This window comes from Oncorhynchus keta, chromosome 1 (assembly GCF_023373465.1).
Source record: "Oncorhynchus keta strain PuntledgeMale-10-30-2019 chromosome 1, Oket_V2, whole genome shotgun sequence".
NCBI classification, from domain to species: Eukaryota; Metazoa; Chordata; class Actinopteri; order Salmoniformes; family Salmonidae; genus Oncorhynchus; species Oncorhynchus keta.
In genome coordinates this window covers 65641647-65669343 of record NC_068421.1, presented here as the reverse complement: position 1 = coordinate 65669343, position 27697 = coordinate 65641647, and the positions used below count along the sequence as shown (strand labels likewise).

At 42.1% G+C, this 27697-nt stretch overlaps 1 protein-coding gene across 1 annotated transcript in view; it reads left to right on the top strand.

Annotated features, from left to right (window-relative positions):
* faf1 (Fas (TNFRSF6) associated factor 1) overlaps positions 1–27697 on the top strand; it is a 79957-nt gene that overhangs the window by 21537 nt on the left and 30723 nt on the right. The window contains exons 8-12 of the mRNA XM_035782001.2: positions 14108–14194; positions 20699–20794; positions 20885–21011; positions 21105–21168; positions 21269–21350. Of these exons, the coding sequence (XP_035637894.1) occupies positions 14108–14194; positions 20699–20794; positions 20885–21011; positions 21105–21168; positions 21269–21350 (456 nt within the window). The remainder of the gene's footprint in view (positions 1–14107; positions 14195–20698; positions 20795–20884; positions 21012–21104; positions 21169–21268; positions 21351–27697) is intronic.

Here is a 27697-nt window from a genome sequence, read left to right as displayed (position 1 = left end):
GTTGTTTAAGTGTTCTGTTTCCTTTATTTTTTTGAGCAGTGTATATTATTTGTAGATGGCATAGTCATTACAAGCAGTGTAGCTAAGTGACATTTAAAATTGCATGGAGTACTGCACAGGGTAGCAGCAGCTCATCAACCCAGTTATGAAGCTGGACTAGACCTTTTATCCTGTATAGGCTGCCATATTTTGTTTAACAGACTTCTATTGGAGGTATGGTATTGAATCTTTTCCATATTCATTACAGTACGTAAATCCTGTAACCACATTTCAAAGGTAGGTACAGTCTCCAATTTCCAAAATTGCATTATGAGCCTTTTGGCGAATAGACTTCAAAGATAGACAGCCTTCCCTTCCTTGTTATTCCCATCAACTGTACCAAACAGAGCGATCAATCGGTCTGGGGCTATAACTCTATCAAAGGCTTTAGATAAGTAATCAGAAATGAGAGCCCAGTAAACATGTATTTTAGGATGTCCAAAATAACTGGGTCAAAGTCCCCTCCTGCTTGCTCCTCTCACACAGTGGTGAGGTGTCTGGGAATATTTTATGCAGTTTCACATTTGAGTAATGTAACCTGTGTATCACCTTAAACTGAACAAGGTTGTGCCTGGCATTCACAAAACTGTTTTATATTCCTGAGAGCTTCTACCCAGTCCTCATCTGAGATTTCTGAACCATGTTTCCCTTTTTAATAGTGTATGTAGATACAGTTGAAGTTGGAAGTTTACATACACTTCGGTTGGAGTCATTTAAAACTCGTTTTCAACCACACCACAAATTTCTTGTTAACAGACTATAGTTTTGGCAAGTCGGTTAGGACATCTACTTTGTGCATGACACAAGTAATTTTCCCAACAGTTGTTTACAGACAGATTATTTCACTTATAATTCACTGTCACAATTCCAGTGGGTCAGAAGTTTACATACACAACGGTGACTTCACCTTTAAACAACTTGGAAAATTCCAGAATATTGTCATGGCTTTAGATGCTTTTGATAGGCTAATTGAAATCATTTCAGTCAATTGGAGGTGTACCTGTGGATGTATTTCACGGCCTACCTTCAAACTCTGTGCCTCTTTGCTTGGCTTCATGGGAAAATCAGCCAAGACTTCAGAATAAATTGTAGACTACAAGTCTGGTTCATCCTTGGGAGCAATTTCCAAACACCTGAAGGTACCACATTCATCTGTACAAACAATAGTATGCAAGTATAAATACCATGGGACCACGCAGCTGTCATACCGCTCAGGAAGGAGACGCGTTCTGTCTCCTAGAGATGAATTTACTCTGGTGCGAAAAGTGCAAATCAATTCCAGAACAGCAGCAAATGACCTTGTGAAGATGCTGGAGGAAACGGGTACAAAAATATCTATATCCACAGTAAAATGAGTCTTATATCGACATAACCTGAAAGGTTGCTCAGCAAGGAAGAAGCCACTGCTCCAAAACCGCCATTAAAAATCCAGACTACGGTTTGCAACTGCACATGTGGACAAAGAATGTACTTTTTTCTAGGAATGTCCTCTGGTCTGATGAAACAAAACTGTTTGGCCATAATGACCATCGTTATGTTTGAAGGAAAAAGGGGGAGGCTTGCAAGCAGAAGAACACCATCCCAACCATGAAGCACTGGGGTGGCAGCATCATGTTGTGGGGGTGCTTTGCTCCAGGAGGGACTGGTGCATGTCACAAAAAAGATGGCATCATGAGACAGGAAAATTGTGGAAATATTGAAGCAACATCTCAAGACATCAGTCAGGAAGTTAAAGCTTGGTCACAAATGGGTCTTCCAAATGGACAATGACACCAAGCATACTTCCAAAGTTGTGGCAAAATGGCTTAAGGACAACAAAGTCAAGGTATTGGAGTGGCCATCACAAAGCCCTGACCACAATCCTATAGAAAATTTGTGGGCAGAGCTGAAAAGGCGTGTGCGAGCAAGGAGGCCTTACAAACCTGGCTCAGTTACACCAGCTTTGTAAGTAGGAATGGGCCAAAATTCACCCAACTTATTGTGGGAAGCTTGTGGAAGGCTACCTGAAGCGTTTGATCCAAGTTAAAGAATTGAAAGGCAATGCGACCAAATACTAATTGAGTGTATGTAAACTTCTGACCCACTGGGAATGTGATGAAAGAAATAAAAGCTGAAATAAATCTCTCTACTATTATTCTGACATTTCACATTCTTAGGATCACCACTTTATTATAACTGACACAGGGAATTTTTACTAGGATTAAGTGTCAGGAATTGTGAAATGGAATTTAAATGTGTTTGGCTAAGGTGTATGTGAACTTCTGACTTCAACTGTACCTTTTTATGTGGGCCTGTAGCAAATTATAAAGTCTAGAGACTGACCCTTTTGAATGGGGTTTGATAAGGTTATCTAATGTAGGATTCTTTGGCTTAATGCCGTACTGTGGGATGTGTCCTTAAGAAATTCCTGATTTGGAGGGATCTGAAAAAGTGTTGATGGCATGTTATACTTATTACCTTGTAATTGTTGAAATTAAGCTAAATGACCAATGTATAAGTTACCGATTTTGTTGTGAGCCCCTTCTCTCTCCACTGTGATAACACCATATTATCCAATGCATGGTGGAAAGCATGATTCAGGCAAATAGGGCTGTCAATGTATACAGTGGGTATGTTAAGAAAATACAGAATCTGTTTCCAGATCCCAAGAGTGTGACATGTCTGGGTTAGAGTCATATGCTGGGCTGTTAACAAGTGCAGGGAGTGAGGAACATTTGACCGGAGGTCTGCTCAATCAAAAGTCATGAAGGCATATCATTCTGTCAGATCCCAGTTCAACTTTCCCTCCAGAAAGACACAATGTTCAATAATACAGTTTAAAGTGAGGAAGGCCAAACCCCCCCTTGTAACTTGTACTTTCTTAAATGCTTCTTTGAAATTCTGGAATTATTATTGAATCCAGTTTCTTAAAATAGCTTTGGTATGAAATTGGGTAGATATTGGAAGAAGTAAAGAAACCTGGGTAGGACAACCATTTTAAGTGTTTAACCAAGGAGAAAGGCCCGAGTTCTCCAAAAATCTGTTTTTGTTTAAGCTGATCAATTTTCATATCCCAATTCATTTTCAATAGCTGATTTAAGTTTTGTTACTGATGCCAAGGCTTGTGAACTTGTCCATCACTGTTCTAAATGGGGTAGATTGCAGAAATTGCATAATCACAGGCGATGATATTGGCATCAATTTGCTTTTTTGCCAGTTTATCTTATAGCCAGAGAAGGAGCCAAATGTATTCATCAAGTTAAGGGGGAAATATATGTTTTAGGCTTGGATAAAAACAAAATAACAGTCTGCATTGAGGGACATTTTGTTCTGCGTGTCTTATTTTAGCGGGAGCTATATCGGCACATACACGAATGAGAGTAGCAAGGGGTTCCATGGCTATAGTGAAGAGAGCAGGCAAGATTGGGCACCCCTGTCGGTAGCCTTTGAACAGGTGGAATGACTGCAACATCTCCTGATTGGTTACCACGGATGCCATTTGGGTGTGCATAAATAATTCTTATCCAATTAATACGTTCCTTTCCAAACCCGAAATGCTCCAGAACTGACATACTTCCGCTCAATCTGATCAAACGCCTTTTCTGCGTCGAGCAATTACCACTGCCTCAACTTTATGATCATGATACATTACGTTGAAACGGCATCTCAAATTGTAGTATATATGTCGACCTGGAATAAAAACCTGTCTGGTCAGGGTGTATGATGTCAAACATATTTTTTTCTATCGGTTTGCCAATATCTTAACCCACATTTTATTTTCTATGGGGAGCAACAACACGGGGCGATAAGAAAATATCTCTGTGGAATCTTTTTTCAAGATCAGTGCTATAGTAGCCTCATACAGTGTTTGTGGGAGTATGGCATTTTCTTTGGATTGTTTAAACATTCGCAACATAACTGGAGCTAGACTTGCGCAGTGCTACTTATAGAATTCTATTACATATCCATCAGGCCCAAGTGCCTTGGTGTTTGGAAATTGTGCTATCGCTGTGTTAATCGCCTCTAAAGTTATCCTGGCATCAAGTGCAGCAGTTGCCCCCCTGTCTAGTTTAGGAAGTTCACATTCGGTGAGAAAAGTGTTCCATAGTTTGGATCAGTAGCATCGCATTTCGATTGATATAGCTATCAGTTAAACTGCACAAAACAATTGTTAATATCCTGTTACTATTTTACCATTGTCTCTTTTATTTTATAAATAGTTCTAGATGGCTGTACATGCCTTACCTGTCCGGCTAATAATCGATGTTGTGTTTCACCCAGTTCAAAATAATCCCGAGCCCTTACGGGAGTTGTAGTGATGAGACACGATAGTAATTACTAACAACAATTGGATACCACAAAATTGGGGAGAAAAGGGGGTAAAATGTATTTTATTTTTTAATTTTACCCCCTTTTCTCCCCAATTTTGTGGTATCCAATTGTTTTAGTAGCTACTATCTTGTCTCATCGCTACAACTCCCGTATGGGCTCGGGAGAGACTAAGGTTGAAAGTCATGCGTCCTCCGATACCCAACCAAGTCGCACTGCTTTACACAGCGCGCATCCAACACGGAAGCGTCCGGTTACGACAGAGCCTGGGCGTGAACCCAGAGTCTCTGGTGGCACAGCTGGCGCTGCAGTACAGCGCCCTTAACCTGTAGTGATGCCCAGCCTGTGAACGGGACCGTTATCATCTGACACTAATTAGCATAACGCAACAGACATAAATATTCCTATTCATGAAAATCGCAAGTGAAATGTATTGGAACACAGCTTAGCCTTTTGTTAATCACCCTGTCATCTCAGATTTTCAAAATATGCTTTACAGCCAACGCTAGACAAGCATTTGTGTAAGTTTATCATAGCCTAGCATAGCATTATGCCTTGCTACCAGCAGGCAAACTTGTCACGGAAATGAGAAAAGCAATCAAATTTAATAGTTTACCTTTGATGAACTTCAGATGTTTTCACTCACGAGACTCCCAGGTAGATGGCCAAAGTTAATTTTTTTCCCAAAAGATTATTTTTGTAGGCGAAATAGCTCCGTTTGTTCTTCACGTTTGGCTGAGAAATCGCCCGGAAATTGCGGTCACCACAACGCCAAAAAATATTCAAAATTGGCTCCATAATATCGACAGAAACATGGCAAACGTTGTTTAGAATCCATCCTCAATGTGTTTTTCTAATATCTATTCGATATTATATCCGTCGGGACAATTCCTTTTTCTCTAATGGCTACCTCTGCACTTTACGTGAGAATCTCTCTTGGAGCCACCATGTGACCACTTACGCAATGTGCCCCCATACGGCTATTCTTCAACAGAAATGCGTAACACTACGTCACAATGCAGTAGACACCTTGGGGAATACGTAGAAAGCGTAAGCTCGTTGATGGTACATTCACAGCTCAATAGGGACTCATTGGAACGCAGCGCTTTCAAAACCTGGGGCACTTCCGGATTGGATTTTTCTCAGGCTTTCGCCTGCGGCAGGGTAGCCTAGTGGTTAGAGTGTTGGACTAGTAACCGAAAGGTTGCAAGTTCAAATCCCCGAGCTGACAAGTTACAGATCTGCCGTTCTGCCCCTGAACAGGCAGTTAACCCACTGTTCCTAGGCCGTCATTGAAAATAAGAATTTGTTCTTGACTGACTTGCCTAAAGGTTTAAAAAATAAATAAAAAAATCAGTTCTGTTATACTCAGACAATATCTTTACAGTTTTGGAAACGTGTTTTCTGTCAAACGCTGTCAATTATATGCATATTCTAGCATCTTTTCCTGACAATATCCCGTTTTAAAATGTATTTTTTTGTAAATAAATAAAATTGAGAGGTGCTCTAACAACACCTCTTTTCCATAGCTTGCTCTCTAGCGCCACTTAATGTCTTGCGAAAAGTGTTAATATTTTATATCTCAATGATGCTGGACCCCAGGAAGAGTAGCTTCTGCTTGCGATTCTTAATAAATACAAATAGGATGGCCACCATTGCCCAGCCCCCCCCCCACTAACTTTACCGCCACTGCTGAGAAAATCCTAGGGGAAACACTGCAGTTGCTCTCTTTTCATCCATTGCAGCTTTAGCCTCTAGTGTTTCCACTTAGTTCGCTCAGAGGACTAAAAAAGTTGTTATGATAAGGACACACCTCATCCTCTTTCTCTTGTTTTAATAGCATATGCAGAGCAATCTGAAATGGCTCCATTAATTATTCACAGCAGGTAGTCTGGTCCACGTTAAATGTAATAAGCTCCCCATGGACTGACGGTGTCGCTGAAATCCCTTTTCAATGTGAGCGATACTTTGGTATGTAACTCACTCGGGGAGTAGCCTCCATTTTGAAGTTTGAATCAAGTTTGTTGGGACCAAGTAAGAATGTTGAGTCGGCAATGACCTCTGACAGTCCCAAGGCACAACAAGTTCTGATTGATAAAAAGCAAGATGATATTCAAGTACAAATGTATCACCTTTGTAGTAAAGTTGTTTTCATTCTATTCTGTTCATGTCAAAGGCAGCATTTCCACTACTGGTGACTCTAGCGACGCCAAAGTGCCCGTGGTTATTGTTTCTGTCTCTCATAATTAGTCGGACTGCAGACAGACCGTTGTGTTTTGCTGGTGCATCGGTTAGATTGGTTTCCTGGGCCCCAGCGTCCCCTGCTCTTGGTGTTGCTGCCTGTATGGCGCTGGTGACCATTACTGTAATCAGCCTACTTTACGGGTTTGTAATGGTGCTAATTGAAGAGATTAATACAGCAGCAGCGGCGTGAGGGTGTCCTCTCCCCTTCCTCAGGCAGATGGTTTTGATGAGCACCCACTGTGAACCTTAAGTGTTTCTGCTGGGATTACAAACACTGGGGAGGGGTCCCTGTTGTGAAGAGGGGGAAAAGAAAAGAGGAAGAGGGCTGGTAGCTTGGTGGGGGAGCAGGCGAGGGGACAAAGCAGAATCAAACAGTCCTCCATGTCCTCCCACATGCTTGTCTTTAGGCATTCTGTTCCCTCAAAAGAGAATATGAGGCCCAGCACCTTTACCGCTGTACATTGATCTGTGTTTCACTGCGTGTTGGGCACATATTTACTGTTTGGTCATTGAGAGTTTTATTTAGTATTTTATTTTTTGCACCAAAAACGTGTAGAATATAATGAAAGATGCAGGTGATGTTTCATAAACAGGTGGAAAACTGCTTTTTGTATCGTCAAGTGCCAGGCCTAAAGAACATCAAAGGGTTTTGGAATACTTCATAAAACTCTGAAATTCTTAGAATAAGTAGTGTGGGGAAATATATAGTTGGCTGTCTATTAATTGACTTGCCAAGTACAAGTTCTAATGTAAGGGATTGTATTGCGGTCATGGAGATCTGAATGATCAAATAAGAAGGCAACAAAGAAGCAACACCATATTCAAAGATGCAGCCCCCTTTCGTCCATTCTGTCCCCAACACCGCCACACAGGGAGCCCAGTGCAAACCATCTTTCTCATCCTCTTTTGTCTTAGTTGAAGACCAGCCGATGGTCTCTGCTTATGCATATCAATGGGGAGAGTCCTGTCCTCTTGTTTGTCTTTGCCAAAAGCTCTGGCTTTGCCTTGTGGCTCCCAGGGAACGGCTCCCTGCTCTCCTCGCTCACCACAGTTCTTCCTCGGGGGCTCTGATTGGCATTCACAGCCAAAATGTGGGGGTACGCTAAGCTGGAGTGCAAATGTTTGCCAGGAAAGTGGCGGGTAGAATAGTGATGGCCGATGGGTCTGGAGTGTCCGTGATCAGAAGAGTTGTCCGGGGGATTTCTCCAGCCCTTGCCGTTTCTACTCTGCAGCTGGAGAGAGGAACGGAGAACAGAAAAGAAAGGGGGGAGAGAGACTGAATGAAAGGCATCTGGTGCTGGAGAGCTTGTGACTGTTTAACAGCAACCTTTTCTTCTCTTTGATTTTGCTCCAGCCAAGGATTACTAGTACTTGGCATTTAGAATGATTTGATCATTAATGTTTCTGTGTATGTTGCCCAAGCACTGTGATATTGAGTACATGCTGGTCTCAGCCTTAACAGCAGGGAAGGGCTTTCTGTGTGTTATAAATTCTGTTAAGTTATATATTAATGTGTTATTACAGTGGATAATTCATTTTCTATCTATATCCTTGTGTAAAATGACACCGCCTCAAAGCATTTGTCACAAACTATTTCTTTCATTGTCTGCGTCACAAACTGCTATTACCTTTTGTAGTCACAGCCCTTTTTGTTATTACTTGAACATTTACATTTTAACAGGGATATCCCATTGAGACCAAGGCATCTTTTGCATAGGGAACCATGCATGTATACAAAATGTACAAATACAATGTAATATTAACATCCAATATTTGCAAGCAATTTAAAAGCAATCCCAATCCTCAACAAGGAGGTCCTCCATTAACTACTACCCCACTCCAGAGCATCAAGGTGCAGAGCTCTACAGAGAATTCTATCCACGGGTGCAAAAAAATAACCAAATGCAGATTTACTTAATTCCATAGAGATCAGTGGGACCTCTTGAATTTCTGTGGAATGTGGATTTGCACAAGGCTTTTGACAGGGTTGACCATAGTATCATTCACTACAAGATGAAAGCCCTTGGTCTTAACCGCAGGACCAAATGGTGGATGTTAAAGGAAAACATTCTAGTGCGAAAGGGATCAGCTGTGGAGTCCCGCAGAGGAGCATCCTTGGTCCACTTCTCTTCCTACTGTACATTTTAATGATAAAATCAGCCTGCTCTCGTAATTCGTTTTTTTTTTTTATGGGTAACTACTCTACTGGTGTCCCATAAGAACAAAGCCTCGGTCAAAGAACTCCTTAGTGCAGAGTTATCCAATATCAGTAAATGGCTTTCAGATAACAAGCTTTCTCTGCATCTTGGAAAAACAGAATCCATCTTATTTGGTTCCAGAGTAAAGCTTGCATGATCCCCTGATTTTAGTGCCAAAGGGGGCAACTCGGTGGTTACACCAAAAACTTCAGTCAGTGACATTGGGTGTGAATTGGAAAAGTACTTGCCTGGTGAAACTATGGCCCTAAAGGTTTTAACAAAGATAAACCAAGGCATTTAATTCCTAGCTCAGACCTCAAAACATCTTGATAGTGACAAACTAAAGACTCTGGCAGGTGCGCTAGTTCAGTGACACTTTGATTATGCGTACAGATACCTTTTTAAAGAATAAGCTACAGACCAGCTACAATACAAGCTGGTGAGTTGTACTTCAACTGTCCCCTCATACTCATCTGAAGGTCAAGCATTTTAATCAGCTATCTGTACAGAAGTGTAATATTAATTCAATTTGGTCTTTTTCAAGATGATTTTACTCATTAGATATGTCCACCAATACAACACTAAAGCCAAAGACTATTGCCTGTTTAAAATAGTTTTTTGTTTTAATTGTTGTATCTGGTAAGAAGACCTTTTCATATGTGTACTGTTTCACGCAACAGACTACCACAGCAACTCCAAGCCATGCCGACCAATTTAAAAAGAATCTCCAAAAGCTGGCTAACGATCGAGCAATAGAAAATGTTTCTGTATGTAATGCTCTAGGTTATGACAACCTTGTCCTTTTTTGTTTTGTGTAACCAAAGTACGCATAGTTTACCCTAGGCCTACTAAGTTTTGATGGCGTGCGCAATTGGCATGCTGAATGCAGGAATGTCCACTAGAGATGTTTCCAGAGAATTGAATGTTAATTTCTCTTCCATAAGCTGCCTCAAACATCGTTTTAGAGAATTTGTCATTAAGTCCAACCGGCTTCACAACCATAGACCACATGTATGGCGTTGTGTGTGCGAGCGGTTTGCTCATGGCAACATTGTGAACAGTGCCCCATGCTGGGGTTATGGTGTGGACAGGCATAAGCTACGGACAACAAACACAATTGAATTTCATCTATGGCAATTTGAATGCACAGAGGTAACGTGATGAGATCTTGAGGCCCCTGGTTGTGCCATTCACCCCTGCCATCACCCCATGTTTCAGCATGATAATGGGGCGGCAGGGTAGCCTAGTGGTTAGAGCGTTGGACTAGTAACCGGAAGGTTGCAAGTTCAAACCCCCGAGCTGACAAGGTACACATCTGTCGTTCTGCCCCTGAACAGGCAGTTAACCCGCTGTTCCTAGGCCGTCATTGAAAATAAGAATTTGTTCTTAACTGACTTGCCTGGTTAAATAAAGGTAAAATAAAAAAAATAAAAAATGCATGGCCCCATGTTGGAAGGATCTGTACACAATTCCTGGAAGCTGAAAGTGCCCCAGTTCTTCCATGGCCTGCGTACTCACCAGACATGTCACCCATTGAGCATGTTTGTGATGCTCTGGATTGATGTGTACGACAGCGTGTTCCAGTTCCAACCAATATCCAGCCACTTCGCATAGCCATTGAAGAGGAATGCGACAACATTCCACAGGTCACAATCAACAGCCTGATCAACTCTATGCGGAAGAAATGTGTTGAGGCAAATGGTTACTAGATACTGACTCGTTTTCTGATCCAGGCCCTCTTTGTTTTAAGGCATCTGTGACCAACGGATGTATATCTGTATTCCCAGTCATGATTAGGGCCTAATGAATTTATTTGACTGATTGCCTTATATGAACTGTAACTCAGTAAAATCTTTGAAATTGTCACATGTTGGGGTTTTATCATTTTTGTTCAGTATATTTATAGTTGGCTATCCATTTGATCTGGTTTGGTGACTTGTGTATCTGGAATTTAACAATGAATTAAGGTACTGCAGAAGTTAAGAGGGCTTTATAAACAAAGAGAGCAGTGTATCAATCTAAGAGACTTAAGAGAGGGCCAGCCTGCTTTCTGATATAGGATGCAATGATGTGTACTCAACCTGTCCCCTGTAATAAAGGGAAATGTGCTGTGGTAAACTGCATCTAGTGGTTTGAATGTAGTGGCAGCTGCATTCATATAAATGATGTCACTGTAGCCTAGCACTGGCAGGAAAGTTGACTGAATGATCTGTTTTCTCCTGTTCATGCAGAGGCACAGTCTATTTCTAAAGAAGCCCATTTTTATTCAACTTAACTCATTTATCCATATGCTTTTTAAAATAACTTCATCAATCCATATGCCCAGATATTTATTTATAATATAATAATCTGAGTACTTGTACCGTTTCTTAACATGTACCATTCTAAATATTCTACATAAAGGGGATTGGGCTACATGTTAAGAAATTGTACATTACATTAAAATCACAACTTGTATCTGGTGAAGTGAGACCCTAATCAAGCTGCTCTCAAAGTAAATACAGTTCTCTGGCAGACAGGGGGCAGCATTAGACAGCACTTATCAGAGTATGTGTCTAACTGGCCTTACTAGTAATGTGATGGGCTTTTTTGAAAAGTGAATTGTAATATCGCTTTTGTCAGCAGTGGTAATGGTAGGTTCCTTTGGTGAAAGCTGAGCTGGGCGATTGGCGTTTTAATGAGATTTGTAATTGGAATGCCTAGCAAAAGGCTGTAGTACATAGAGATAGCATAAAAACATCGTGAATAGTTAATGCTTGTTCTATTTAGCCAGATATTGATAAAGGAATCCTGGTCTTATGTTGATATTGATTTTAGGGCAACTTCAGAGAGAATTGGTCACGATGGTTGTTATAAGCAAACATAATTAGCCTAATTGCTCATTTAGTTCTTTCCAAATTAGGGATGGGCATGAGTACTTTAACGGACGTCAAATTTCCATCTTTAACCAGAAATACTGTTAACATTTTTGGTGGATGTGCGTTGTGGGTGCCCGAACAGGCAAGTGAAATTTTGTCTTGAATACCTAGTTAATTTTCTTTGACTCTAGTGTTCCATTTGTACATGTGCATTTGTGGGTCACAAAAAAAAATAAACCAAGCCAAGCATCACACAGTTCTTCTCCCTAAATTACTTTTCCCCCTCAGTGTCTCATTCACTCAATTGCCATCCAACTGCTCCCTACACACACACACACGTGTGTGTGTGTGTGTGGAGTGCGCCCACGAGCTCCAGTTAGGCCTACAGAAATATATGCCTTTCAAAACACATTCTAAATGGACTGGATTTATTAAGCATATGCCAAAGCATATGCCAAAGAAAATGTCAAAGAACAGACAGAATTTTCTAAATTGAACATCTGTATATCACCCCGTTTCAAATGATCATTCTTAACTGGTTTAACTGGTCCAGATGTGAAATGTGCATAAACTTTTTTTCATTTGGAAAAATATTCTGTTCTGTTTGATTTAATTAATTAATTTTTTACTATGATGAGGGCTCAGGAAATATGGGTGTCTTGTCTGCTAAATTTAACCTTATTTTGTTATGCCATTGCACATCTATAGGCTTCTACAAGCAAGCACCACTGCTGAGGTTACTGCCTTTTCGAAGATTGCGTTGCACCATCTTATTTAACCAGTTGATATTACGGTTTCAATAAATTAATTTTATGGCACTTTTTTCTTTAATCGACTGACGTGTATACACTACATGACCAAAAGTATATGGACACCTCATCTAATATCTCATTTAAATATCATGGGCATAAATATGGAGTTGGTACCCCCTTTGCTGCTATAACAGCCTCCACTCTTCTGTGAAGACTTTCCGCTAGATGCTGGAACATTGCTGCGGGGATTTGCTTCCATTCAGCCACGAGCATTAGTGAGGTCGGGGTTCCAATTTTCTAAATCAGTGTGTAAAAACTTGACTGGCCTGCACAGCCAATACTTCAACCCATCGAACAGCTTTAGGATGTTCAACGATCAGGTTTCCACGTACCTTTGGTTGTGCATCTTACTTTTAGAAACTGTTCTCACAGTTCTGTCAACTTTCTTGTTGGTTTTGAGACTCGCCTTCCTGTTCTGTCTGCTATGCACGTGTTAGAGGATGTGGATACGTTGTGGTAGGGAAAACCTTCATTAAAGCAGGCGATTGTAATGCGTCTCGTAAAATCTGAGATAATAAACGTATCGCTGCTCGGATAGAATAGGTTTGGTTAAAGTGCTGTTTCCAACTTGCAGCCACCAGGACCTCCTTTATGGGCATTAGTTTGTTGTTTCTCTAAGGCTGCCTTAACCTTTGACTGGAGACGCTTAATTACAGCTGGGCGCTAGTGTTTATGCCTGCCTGTCGGTCAGCGCTAGGAGGAGAAATCCCTGTAGCCCTCTGGTCAAACACAGATATTACACTCTGTAATAACACTGGCCACCCGGCCTGACCCCACTCCACTTCATAAAGAAAGGCACTGTGCATGTGTGTGTTTGGGACTGGCGAGAGAATGAGGTTTGAATATCGTGATCCCATGTCAGCCACGCATTGTCTAAACTTTTACCAAGCCATTTTCAGGCCTGTCTGCTTCTTACCAAGTGACACAGACCTCAACACAGACACTCGTCTGCAGAATTGTAGGCTTTTATTCAACATAAAAAAGCTCTCCATCTGTGGGCACGAGACTGCAGTCTCGGCAAGGATACATCTCTTCCTCTGAGTGTTGGAGGATTTGGCTGTGTGTGGAGGGAGCTTTCTACCACAATGGCCAGTTTGCTCAGCATCAGTATCTACCCCTGCAGGGTAGTGCATTCTGCAGGGGTAATGCGCTAGAATCTAGCACTCAGGCGACACTAGCTTTGATCAACCTCTCCTTGCGCACATCAGGCTGGCATTGTGCTTTAAACCATCAGGGCAGGGATGGCGGGAGCTTGGTGGTCGTGGGACGCTGCGAACGGTTTAAAAGCACGGAATGTTAAGTGCAGATACACTTAAAAGAATGGGAGAAGAGAAATACTGTTCATTTGAGTGTTTCTGTGCATTAAGCAAGGCATCTGTGGAATGCAGATGACACAGCTTTTTCTCTCTGTCCAATGCCCTGTGCCCTCCCATCTTTGTTGTTCCTTTCCACACCTCCATGGGAGACAATAAAAGCTATGCCGACACACCAATGATGTTGTCTCTCATGATGTGTTTACTGTTATAGTTCGGTATAGGCTACTTACTGATATTTTCAGTTCTTTTCTTCAGGATTTCCATTAAAAGTATTCATGTTTTAATCTGAAATTATAGATTTAATAATTATTTGCCATTGTCTTTCTTTCCAGGTGAAAAGGAATGTTTCCGACCTGACAAACATCCCAGTGCGACACCAACAATGGGAGGGCTGGCCTGCTGCGGCATCTGACGATTCGGTAAGGAACAAAAACACATGTCTCTCAGGCTTGGACTTGGGAACACCACTCCATTTCCATGTTGTCTTTGGACCTTATAGCTGCTGTTCTCCAGCAGTCTTACATAAATTAGGAAAATATGTCACCCATGTTTTCATTTACTGAATATATTTTGATTTAAGAAGGTTAAAGACCTGGGTTCAAGTTTATTCCATGAAGGCTTTATAAAAGCCTATTTTACATGTAGTGAATCTCAGTTTGAGAGAAACTGTTAAATGTTTTCAGTGCTGAAACCATCTGTCCAGTCTAAAAGTAAGAGGTAGAAACTAATTAAAATGTCAGGACAGTCTGCAGGGGTTTGCAGGGTCCTTCTATCTGTGGACATTAAAGCTCACGTCATTGAGTGTCACTGACCTCTCCCGCCTGGGGTCACCGTTCAGCCATTCAGCTAAATTTAGTCAAAGTGAACAGACGCGGTCCTCACACGGAGCCCTGAGGAACTCCGAACCCCCCCCGCTTCTTTGACAGCTTGTATGTTCCCATGCTAATTTTATGGATGATTGTGCAACTGGGTTGTTCCATACACATTCTGTTGGCTCTTCAACTTTTATATTTGCTGTTGTTTTAAAATATTACCTCTTATTACATTATTTTGTGGCATTCTCTTTACTACCCTGAACTGAGTTTTCTTGCTCTGATCATGATTAAAATCTACAATGACATTTCTATTTTAGATGTAGTACAGGGTGTGGTCACCTGGTGAGAACCTGTTCTCTTAATGTTGTGTGGTTCTTATGGCAACCCTCTCTTTTCCCATCTACCATCTACATTCAAATATTCACGTTGGCAAATTGAATTAACAATCCCTGCATCTTTTGTTGTTTTGTTTTTAAGTGGAGCTTTTATGTCTCGTTTGGTTGCTCTCTTGTCAAAGCAAATACGTACATTGCAACTGTTTATTTTCCTGAAAGGCTGAGACAAAAGGTTCTATTTCTTTTTTGTTCTAAATTGTTTGCTCTTTGTGTGCCTTAATGTAAAGCGCAGTGGCCAAAGGCAGCCTCTCAAACTACAAACCCTATACAGCACTGATATGGATCTATTTAATTGTTATCCATCTCTTTCCTTAGACAGGCAATCTAGCCAAGATGTCAAGTCCAACCTGAAACCACAGTAAAGTGTACATTATTACTTCTCACCCACAATATTCCGGAATATGAGGTGGGCTGCTTGTCAATGAGTCTTGGCTCGACCAAAGCTCTAAGGTGGCTTGGGGATGAATAGAACGTGGCTTTAGGTCATAGCCAGGCTATGGCCAGGCACATTGCTAAGGCGGCTCACTGCTCCCATGTTTCTTGGGAGGAGATATTAAAAGCATTGACTGCAATATTAGGCCTCTCCAGCCCAAACCCTTATTGAAATGTCTCACAGCATTACAGAGAAAGCCCTTGCATGCCAGCCTGGCTCTTCCATTGCATATCTCATTAACCCCACCTCATCTCTGGGGATTTGTACCAATAAACATGGCAGCTAGGGTTTAAAAATACATTTTCAAGGAGTCAGAATCGGTGACTACTTTCTCATTATTTTTCAGCCTTTTTTCATTCAATGCACTCACTTAATATTTAGTGGGGGAAAAGTCAGAATTCTTTTTTACAGTAATCATTTGTTGTTCAATTTAGGGATCAATATTGTTCAAACATATAGGTTTTATTGTCACCCGGCTGTTTTATAATTAAATAACCAATTTAAGCCACGTCAAATGGTTGTCTACGTTCAAGTGAATGGGAAAAATGTGTTGTTTTTTTTTCAGACAGAAACACAAACATGCATACTGTTAGATAACAGGCCTTTATATTTGTGGTGCACAGTTTTATAAACTGCTGGAGCATCTCTGGAGTTAAAGATCAGTTCACAAGCTCAGCTGGGCACCACTTCTGCCAGCCACTGCCTTTTGATAACCAATTACCCAGACTCATTTTTATTTAAAGCCTTGCAGAGGTTGAAAATACAGTTTTCACATCCAAGGCTTAGATTTGTCTAATTAAACATGAGCTAATTGATTAACTTATTTACCTACTGCTTATTTTATAACTGTGCTTTACACTCAGAAATCGTCATCTTCAAAGATTGTTAGGTTGTTTCGTTTTTTTGTACAAGAAGTCAAATGTGGTAGGAGCTTACCTGTGGAGAAACAAGTGATTGGTTTTGGTACTTCACCTCCCTGATTCTGTGCCTTTGTGTATTGATCTACAAAGTGTTAGCCTACATCAAATTTAAATCGGAGCAGGAAGAAACACCTCTTGTTTTGGTTGGCTATATGATTCAGTGAGGTAATTTGATACTAAAAATGTAAAGGATGTGAAATATAAAAGGTGATAAAGGGAACTGCAAGCAACCTGGCCACAGAAACAAGAGGGTAATGCTCATTTGGCAGTGTTAGCCTATATCCATGGTGCCTTAGATTATGATGAAGCTGACGCTTTAAAGTCCCCATGCAGTCTTGAAATTATTGTTTTTAAATCACTGTCATGTGTATTGAAAATAAGAACTTTTTGTAATGTATTTCCCTGCGCCTCCTTTTGCCATTTGACATGTTAAACTAGGCAAGTCGGTTAACAATTTCTTATTTACAATGATGGCCAAACCCGGACGACTCTGGGCCAATTGTGTGACGCCTCCGCCCTATGAGACTCCCACTCACGGCTGGTCGAACCAGGGTCTGTTGTGACACTTTTAGCACTGAGATGCAGTGCCTTAGACCGCTGTGCCACTCGGGAGCCCCTCCAGTGTCGCCATGTGTTTACATTAACAACCCTGAATGGCGGATAGGATTGTCTAGAATCTAGAGCACGGCTCTCCAACCCTGTTCCTGGAGAGCTACTGTCCTGTAGGTTTTCACTCCAACCCTAATCTTCCACACCTGATATTGGAGACCCCTGCTCTAGAGCTTACCCCTTGAAAGTTGGAGGGTACATATGGAAATAAAAGATAACTGACCATCGGCCTAAATCAGATTTTGATGATCTGGGCCAAAAACATCTCACCTGAACAGACTGAAATTCCTGTATTTAAAAAAACAATAATAATAAATCAAATAAAAATTCAAATGACTCTTACATAAAAAGGGCATTATCATAATTTCACAATTTGAGTTTTTTTCTGACCTCTCTTTGGAAATATCATTAGAGGGGCAGTGCAGTCAAAAGTTTGGGGTTAGCTGAGTTGAAAAAACCAAACGCACATTGTGGAGAAACAGTTGTTGCTTGAGGTAATGGGCCATTGTCTGACTCCCTTGGTGTGAAAGATGATTGATCTGTTGTGAGACTTTCTTATTACCACCACTTTCGTCTACTCCTTTGAGGAAACAAGCCGAGCCAAGCGGCAAGTATTCTGGCCATTCTGATTGACAGAGCGGTCCTGCACCTGTGGGAGTGATTGACAGACAGTGAGACATCCTTATTAGACTCTGCTTTTTTCTCTTCCGCCATAATTGCTGACATTTATCCAGTGTTTCATGGTGTTTGCTAATGTATTAATGCAGTCACTCTGAGGGCTCTGAGCCCGGCTCCTCTCCTCCCAGCTTTTAATGGATTCTCTGGTTGACAGCCCCGTGCAGGCTTATTGGGGCCTGCTGGTTGCCGTAGCGACAGGGCTCAGTGATAAGCCGAGAAAGAGCCCCCTGTGTGATTGCTGTCTTCAGGTAACATTCAGTGGGGCCAGACTCAGTGAGGAGGACATGCGCTGCATGGAAGAGAGACTGTGTAGGCTCAGCCTCTATCCATCTCCCTCTGACCAAATGCATTTGCTACTTTGAGGGCTTTAATGCACAAGTCCCCCCATCTCCAGAATGTTCCTCATTCGTTTGGTCACTTCTTGGATCCCCTGCTCTGTGAGCATAGTAGTGAAATGCCCCGCTGTTGATTTCAGCAGCATTTTCCTTCAACACTATGACTTTCTGTGGAGAAGCTGGTGATCACAGTTGCCTGTGTGAACCTCAAACACTTGGTACATGACCCCTGATCTTAATCAGGAATGACATACTGTAAACAGGCAAGGAGGAACCTATAAGAGACCAACAGGTGTTTAGGGTGGGGCTTCTTTTCTTCTGTCTTTATTTTCTCAGGCTCTGTTGTCCCCCTTTATCAAAGAGTTGTTGAACAAGGTGGTATTGGGGCTCTGGGTACTGTCAGTGCAGCTGTCAGTGATAATTATCTCACTCACAGCCAGAGACCTAATCCAAACACTGCCCAGACAAAAAAGAAACAGAAAGAGAATGAGGGAGAGCGGGAAAGAGGCGGCAAGGGGGGCAGAGAGAGAATTCTTTCCTGGCATCGCTCCCCAATGCTTAGAAGCTTCAGTGCAAGTGTTAATTAAAAGAATCCAAAAAAGAGGAGCTTGTTCTTTGTGTTGGGATGGAGGAGAAGGTCAGTGGGGGGGGTTAACCTCTCCCCTGTGCCCCGCAGCGTTCCGCCACAGAGATGGGAAGCTGCACTTATCCCGCAGCATCAGTGGAAGGCACGGGGTCAAAGCTTGGCTTGGATGACCGCTCAACTTTATTTTTCTGATTTTCAGCACATGTCGTCCCTCCCCTCAATGTCCCCCATTGACAAGAGAAGTGATCAACTTTATTTATACACATATTAGGGCCTTGGAGGAAACCTTTTATTGTCGAGGGGGTCCACTTAGCCGCCATTAAGATTCTCACGTTTGATTGCCACTCGATTGGAGAGGCAAGAGAAAAGAGCAAGACATTCCTTCACATCTCAAAGCCCTCGTCTCTGTCCTGCTCAAGGGGTCAGCCTCTCAAACCACTGTGTCGATTAATTTTTTAACAGCACTTGGATTTCTATGGAGCACTGTTTAGAAATTTTCTTTCAAACCAACAAAGTGTGGCAACCAGACTCAATTTACATTCAAGGATATTTCCATCCAATTCCATTTGATTTAATAAGATCAACTTGGCTAATGAGAAAATGGGAATTGTACCGTTATACAATAATACTTAACCCGCTAAAGAATTAGTGTGGGAGTATTTTTGTTACATGAACCATGTCAGGCAATTCTGCTAAGTGTTCTTCCTAGGTGTTCCAGTGTTATTCAGTGTAAGTGTTGCTTTTAATTAACACTTGCACTCAGCTGTCCCAGCCATGGCAGCCTAGTCCTGCCTCTTTATTAATATGTTTTATTTTAAAGTACATTTGCTTTAAGTTAGTTGTGAAAGACAAACACAATCTGTCGTGTGTGTGTGTGGGCAGCGGAACTAACGAGGCCAAATGGGAAGACCATGACAAGAAGATGGTCACATGACTTTACGGACTCTGCTGCACGGCTTTCCTGCATCTTCCCCTGGCACTGTGCTGCACAGCAGGGAAATAGCTATGGGCCACAGCAGGATATTGCTCATGCTTTATTTGTCCAGGGAATACTGTTTTTCTTCTGTTTTTCCTGTTGAGCAAGTGGGAATTTGACTTATTTCTTGCGCCAATAATAATTTAACAGTGGATTCAAATGAGAATGATGGCTCTCTCTATATTTGGATATGTTCTGTTTTTATCATCCAGCAAATCATGTGCCCAACGAGGACTAGTGGTTACTCTATTCTCTGGCTGAATTACTTTAAAAGAGATGTGGAAAACTCCAGCAGTCACTCTGCTTTTGAAACTCAATTGCCGTTACATGTAATCGGGTCCTGATTCAACAACTACCAACTGGTTTTGTTGGCTAGAGGACCTGACAATAGCAACGATTTCCACCCCCTGCTGTTGACGGCCAGGGACTTTCCCTTTTGTCTGTCCGTGTCAATCACGGCATTAGGGTTAAACCTCCAGTTAATGCCACTATATCACTTGTTTGCAATAAACATAAGGTTGTTTTCTCAAACGATGAACCAGTAGGTAAATACATTTTTACTTTATTTGAACTGTAGTGGATGAGTTGGCTTGCTAACGTTGATTATGAACAGACTAAAATACTGTATTAAGTAGAGATTATTTCTGCTAGGTTTTGACAATGATTTTATTAATTTTCCGCTTGGCTTCAGTGGGCCATGTAGGATGTTGTGGTCAGGTTCAGACCATCTGCCCCATACTTGAAATGAAAGCCTGTTAAGACTTGCATTATCGATTTAACACTGATAATCCCTTACACTCTCAGGGAGAGCAGGTTAGTGAGTAGCATAGTTAGAAAGATGGGTGCTGGGGCCCCATCACTTTCCATGGCACCTGCCTCTATCTTTACCCTATCCCATTGGGTTCAGCCATATAGACCGTCTTTAATGAGTCCCTCCAGTGCTGCGGTTGGTGACATTTCCAGTCTTTAATTAGATTGTCCATAAACCATGCCTGTACATTTTATTCTGGGCTTCCTTATAAGTCTGGATAAATGTTTTGTTCTAATCCTAACAAAGTCAGAATGGTTTATCTGTGAATGTGGAACTTGGATCTCTTTCTGCCTTTACACCTCCTTATAGAATGTTAATGCATTGTTCAGATTATTATTGTAAAAAAAATATGTTTCTGTCCCCAGATGACACTGGCTGCCTCTGGAATCAGCTACCCCTGCCATCACCTCAGTGTGTGTCGAAGGTCCTCACCAGCCAACAACCAGGAGCCCACAGAAGAGGTAGAGCAACACACAGTACATTTGGCTTTGTTTTACATTTTTCATTGTATTTGATAGGTCAACAATACTGAAGCGAATATGTTTGAACAGTGCGCAGATGTCCACATGGTAAGCGACAGCGAGGGGGATGACTTTGAGGATGCGTCTGAATTTGGAGTGGACGAATCAGAGATGTTCGGTATGGGGTCTTCTACAGGCTGTCGGAAAGCCGCCTTGAGTACGTACCTCACTTAGCATGATGCTACCACTCGATTCAAAAAGGTTGATTTGGTATTTAATTGTTATCAAGCTAATGTGTTTTTCTCTGCAGTGCCAGAGAATAGTGAGAATGAAAGTGATGCCTTACTGCACTTTACTGCTGAATTTTCAACAAGGTACGTATTTAGTATTGTTTTAAGGGGCCTGTGCTTCTCAAACGATGTGGAAGATCCATGCATTCTTTTTACGGGTCAATCTCCTATGTGTGTGTTGTAGGTACGGAGAATGTCATCCAGTGTTCTTCATTGGTACTTTGGAGGCAGCATCTCAAGAGGCCTTCTATGGCAAAGCCAGAGATGTAAGTAACAGTAGAGGAGCTGGTCTCAGTAGTATAATTTACAGGTTAAAAGGACATAATACTAGTGCCTTCAGAAAGTGTTCATACCCCTTGACTTAATCCACATTTTGTTGTTACAGCCTGAATTCAAAATGTATTAACCGCTTACAGCTCCCCCGCTACTTTTTCAATTTCCGCCTGAAGACATACCCAAATCTAACTGCCTGTAGCTCAGGCACAGAATCAAGGATATGCATATTCTTGGTTTCATTTGAAAGAAAACACTGAAGTTTGTGTAAATGTGAATTGAATGTCGGAGAATATAACACAATAGATCTGGTTTAGATAATACAATGATTTTTTATTGTTGTATCATATTTAAAATGAACAAAACAAAACAAACATTCATGATGATGGGGATAATTTCAGTGAAAAACATGAGGGCAACAGTACTTGTTTCAGAATGATAACATCCAAAATGAGTGTGCTACATGACATTTATCATGAAATCATCACTCAGGTGTCCCACACAAGTAGCCCAAATGTACCCAAGTTGCCAAATTGGTGAAGTTATACATTTTGAATGGAATAACTATTTACAAAATACCAAAATGGTATTCTAACCCCCCCCCAGTCTTTGGAAGACCCTCAGTCCTCTACACAATATTGTGCTGCTGATACCAGGTGCCAAAGTAGTCTATTTCTGCTGTAAAGCAGAGGGTCACCAAGCATGTGGTGCAGGTGATGGGGGACTTGATTTGCAAAGAACAGTGACGCCTCCATGCTGTGCCCCTTTGGCCCTGTGGCACATCCATGCCTGCAGAAATTAATTTGGGCAGATGAACACCACTTGTGGCAGGAGCAGAAGGGACAGAGGTAGAGGGGCCAGAATGTGGTGCTGTGGTGCTGTAGCCAGCAAGCTCCTTGATGAGCAGCTCTGAAGGCTAGCTGTGAGATGGGGGGGCTTTCCACAGCTCTTAACCATTTCCTTGTGTAGCATGAATGCATTCACCACAGCAATGTCGATGAAATTATAGAAGGTCTTGTACCATTTCATCGTCTTATGGAGAACATTGTAATAGCCAATCAGCGCATCTGACAGGTCCACACCTCTCATGCTCTTGTAGTAGTCCTTTATTGCAGTTTGGGAAGGGGGAATTTTTTTGCGGTCCATGCCCCAGTAGCGCTGAGACAACAGGTGTCTGGCTGGTCGAACCAGCTTCAGTGGGGGATGGACACCTTGGCACTGGGGGCTCCCATTCGGAGTCAGTGTCACTGTGAAAGAAAATGTTCAGTTAGAATAGTTTCACATATGAGCCCAGTATCTACAGGTATATACAGTGGGGCAAAAAAGTGTTTAGTCAGTGCAAGTTCTCCCACTTAAAAAGATGAGAGGCCTGTAATTTGTGGTCCTTCTGTAGCTCAGTTGGTAGAGCATGGCGCTTGTAACGCCAGGGTAGTGGGTTCGATCCCCGGGACCACTCATACGTAGAATGTATGCACACATGACTGTAAGTCGCTTTGGATAAAAGCGTCTGCTAAATGGCATATTATTATTATTATTATTATAATTTTCATCATAGGTACACTTACTCTATGACAGACTAAATGAGAAAAAAAATCCAGAAAATCACATTGTAGGATTTTTAATGAATTTATTTGCAAATTATGGTGGAAAATAAGTATTTGGTCACCTACAAACAAGCAAGATTTCTGGCTCTCACAGACCTGTAATATCTTCTTTAAGAGGCTCCTCTGTCCTCCACTCGTTACCTGTATTAATGGCACCTGTTTGAACTTGTTATCAGTATAACAGACACCTGTCCACATCCTCAAACAGTCACACTCCAAACTCCACTATGGCCAAGACCCAAAGAGCTGTCAAAATACACCAGAAACCAAATTGTAGACCTGCACCAGGCTGGGAAGACTGAATCTGCAATAGGTAAGCAGCTTAGTTTGAAGAAATCAACTGTGGGAGCAATTATTAGGAAATGGAAGACATACAAGACCACTGATAATCTCCCTCGATCTGGGGCTCCACGCAAGATCTCACCCCGTGGGGTCAAAATGATGACAAGAACGGTGAGCAAAAATCCCAGAACCACACGGGGGAACCTAGTGAATGACCTGCAGAGATCTGGGACCAATGTAACAAAGCCTACCATCAGTAACACACTACGCCGCCAGGGACTCAAATCCTGCAGTGCCAGACGTGTCCCCCTGCTTAAGCCAGTATATGTCCAGGCCCGTCTGAAGTTTGCTAGAGAGCATTTGGATGATCCAGAAGAAGATAGGGAGAATGTCATATGGTCAGATGAAACCAAAATTATAACTTTTTGATAACTCAACTCGTCGTGTCTGGAGGACAAAGAATGCTGAGTTGCATCCAAAGAACACCATACCTACTGTGGAGCATGGGGGTGGAAACATCATGCTTTGGGGCTGTTTTTCTGAAAAGGGACCAGGACGACTGATCCATGTAAAGGAAAGAATGAATGGGGCCATGTATCGTGAGATTTTGAGTAAAAACCTCCTTCCATCAGCAAGGGCATTGAAGATTAAATGTGGCTGGGTCTTTCAGCATGACAATGATCCCAAACACACCGCCCGGGCAACGAAGGAGTGGCTTCGTAAGAAGCATTTCAAGGTCCTGGAGTGGCCTAGCCAGTCTCCAGATCTCAACCCCATAGAAAATCTTTGGAGGGAGTTGAAAGTCCGTGTTGCCCAGCAACAGCCCCAAAACATCACTGCTCTAGAGGAGATCTGCATGGAGGAATGGGCCAAAATACCAGCAACAGTGTGTGAAAACCTTGTGAAGACTTACATAAAACATTTGACCTCTGTCATTGCCAACAAAGGGTATATAACAAAGTATTGAGAAACTTTGTTATTGACCAAATACTTATTTTCCACCATCATTTGCTAATAAATTCATTAAAAATCCTACAATGTGATTTTCTGGATTTTTTTTTCTAATTTTGTCTGTCATAGTTTGTGTACCTATGATGAAAATTACAGGCCTCATCTTTTTAAGTGGGAGAACGTGCACAATTGGTGGCTGACTAAATACTTTTTTGTCCCACTGTATAGAGTACAGGGAACATAAGGTTGAATATATTATGACAGACCAGCTAGATCTACGGTCTGTTTTATATTATGACATTTCAGCTAGATCTACGGTCTCCATTTCACTTTGGCCATTTGTTGTGGGCCTGTCATCCCCTCAACAGCCTCAAATAGGCTATTTCACGTGGGGGTGGGGTGGAGCGGCAGACGCGCATCTCAGCCATGCTCCCTCTAATCCACAATATGTATATATACACACACAAACCTAGGCTATGGGTCATACACATGCATACAAACACCCCCACCCACAATGTACAGCCAACGTGTACACATTTCATTACATTTTTATATATTGCTACTAAAATTGTAAATAATCACAAATAATATTGTGTATTATTCATTTCAAACAACTGCATTAGCATGAGAAGAACTTACCAGTCAAACGATGTCCTCTCCGTTCAAAAAATATTCCTCCATTTGGGAATCAAAGCTATGCTAGCTAAATGAATCACCCTCCAACAATCTCTCACTTTCCCGATCAATTTCTTCTAAAATTGTGTGTACATCTGTATATTTTGATTTAGCTTTTGTGGTGTTTAAGTGTTCCCTTTTATTTTTTATATTTGTTTTTAGCAGTATATATCAAGCAGTATGGCGAATAGTCGCCATACTGCTTGATATACACTGCTCAAAAAAATAAAGGAAACAGAACACTTAAACAACACAATGTAACTCCAAGTCAATCATACTTCTGTGAAATAAAACTGTCCACTTAGGAAGCAACACTGATTGACAATAAATTTCACATGCTGTTGTGCAAATGGAATAGACAACAGGTGGAAAGTATAGGCAATTAGCAAGACACCCCCAATAAAGGAGTGGTTCTGCAGGTGGTGACCACAGACCACTTCTCAGTTCCTATACTTCCTGGCTGTTTTGGTCACTTTTGAATGCTGGCGGTGCTTTCACTCTAGTGGTAGCATGAGACGGAGTCTACAACCCACACAAGTGGTTCAGGTAGTGCAGCTCATCCAGGATGGCACATCAATGTGAGCTGTGGCAAGAAGGTTTGCGGTGTCTGTCAGCGTAGTGTCCAGAGCATTGAGGCGCTACCAGGAGACAGGCCAGTACATCAGGAGACGTGGAGGAGGCCGTAGGAGGGCAACAACCCAGCAGCAGGACCGCTACCTCCACCTTTGAGCAGGAGGAGCCCTGCCAGAGCCCTGCATAATGACCTCCAGCAGGCCACAAATGTGCATGTGTCTGCTCAAACGGTCAGAAACAGACACCATGAGGATGGTACGAGGGCCCGACGTCCACAGGTGGGGGTTGTGCTTACAGCCCAACACCGTGCAGGACGTTTGGCATTTGCCAGAGAACACCAAGATTGGCAAATTCGCCACTGGCGCCCTGTGCTCTTCACAGATGAAAGCAGGTTGACACTGAGCACATGACAGTCTGGAGATGCCGTGGAGAACGCTCTGCTGCCTGCAACATTCTCCAGCATGACCGGTTTGGCGGTGGGTCAGTCATGGTGTGGGGTGGCATTTCTTTGGGGGGCCGCACAGCCCTCCATGTGCTCGCCAGAGGTAGCCTGACTGCCATTAGGTACCGAGATGAGATCCTCAGACCCCTTGTGAGACCATATGCTGGTGCGGTTGGCCCTGGGTTCCTCCTAATGCAAGACAATGCTAGACCTCATGTGGCTGGAGTGTGTCAGCAGTTCCTGCAAGAGGAAGGCATTGATGCTATGGACTGGCCTGCCCTTTCCCCAGACCTGAATCCAATTGAGCACATCTGGGACATCATGTCTTGCTCCATCCACCAACGCCACATTGCACCACAGACTGTCCAGGAGTTGGCGGATGCTTTAGTCCAGGTCTGGGAGGAGATCCCTCAAGAGACCATCCGCCACCTCATTAGGAGCATGCCCAGGCATTGTAGGGAGGTCATACAGGCACGTGGAGGCCACACACATTACTGAGCCTCATTTGGACTTGTTTTAAGGACATTACATCAAAGTTGGATCAGCCTGTAGTGTGGTTTTCCACTTTAATTTTGAGTGTGATTCCAAATCCAGACCTCCATGGGTTGTAAATTTGATTTCCATTGATAATTTGTGATTTTGTTGTCAGCACATTCAACTATGTAAAGAAAAAAGTATTTAAGAATATTTCATTCTTTCAGATCTGGGATGTGTTATTTTAGTGTTCCCTTTATTTTTTTGAGCAGTGTATAAACAGCTGAAGATGCGCTTTACCAAAAAGGTCCTGTGCATAACATGCGCTTCTTCCAGTATGAATCTTCAATGGCGAATGACCCTCTTTACGCCGGAGTTTATTTTTACATATTGCCGTTTACCTCGGCTCATTGGCTGTCTACCCAGCTAGATTTCAAGACGATCAGTGGTCATTGGGTTAAAATACAGTCGATCAACGAAACAGCAGTCATATCATTGGTGCACAATGATGTCATTACTTGTTGTCTTCAAAATGTTTTTTTTTTTCAGTCAATACGTTCCGCGAAATGACCCATCAAGTTTGGTTGTGTTACAAACAAACCAGTTGATTGCAATGAAACCAAATATGACTGGAAAAGTAACGTTTAGTGTGTGTATTTACATCGAATGTGTCGTCAAATTGAATGAGACGGAATTCACGACACAAGCGGTTCACAAAATGTTTAGTGTTAGGCTATAAAAATGTATTTTATCGAACAAAAGATCATTAATTGTGTAACAATGAGCTTTGGGATTGCAAACAGAAAACGATCGTCAAATTGTAGATGTCTTTGTTGTTGTTCCAACTGCCGTGTCTTTGTGATGCAGAGTAGGTGAAAGGATGATCCCTGCTCGTGTGGTTTCCACTGTGAAGCATGGAGGAGGTGGTGTGCGGGTGCTTTCCTAGTGACACTGTCTGTGATTTATTTAGAATTCAAGGCACACTTAACCAGCATAACTACCACAGCATTCTACAGCGATACTCTATCCCATCTGGTTTGGGCGTCATGCCTCCAGGCTGTGTAAGGGTTATTTAACAGAGGAGGAGAGTGATTGAGTGCTGCATCAGATGACCTGGACGCCACAATCACTCAACCGATTTAAGATGGTTTGGGATGAGTTGGACCGCAGAGTGAAGGAAAAAAAGCCAAGAACTACTCAGCATATGTGGGAACTCTTTCATGGTGGTTGGAAAAGCATTCCAGGTGAAGCTGGTTGAGAGAATGCGAAGAGTGTGCAAAGCTGTCATCAAGGCAAAGGGTGGCTACTTTTTAAATATATTTTTGATTTAACACTTTTT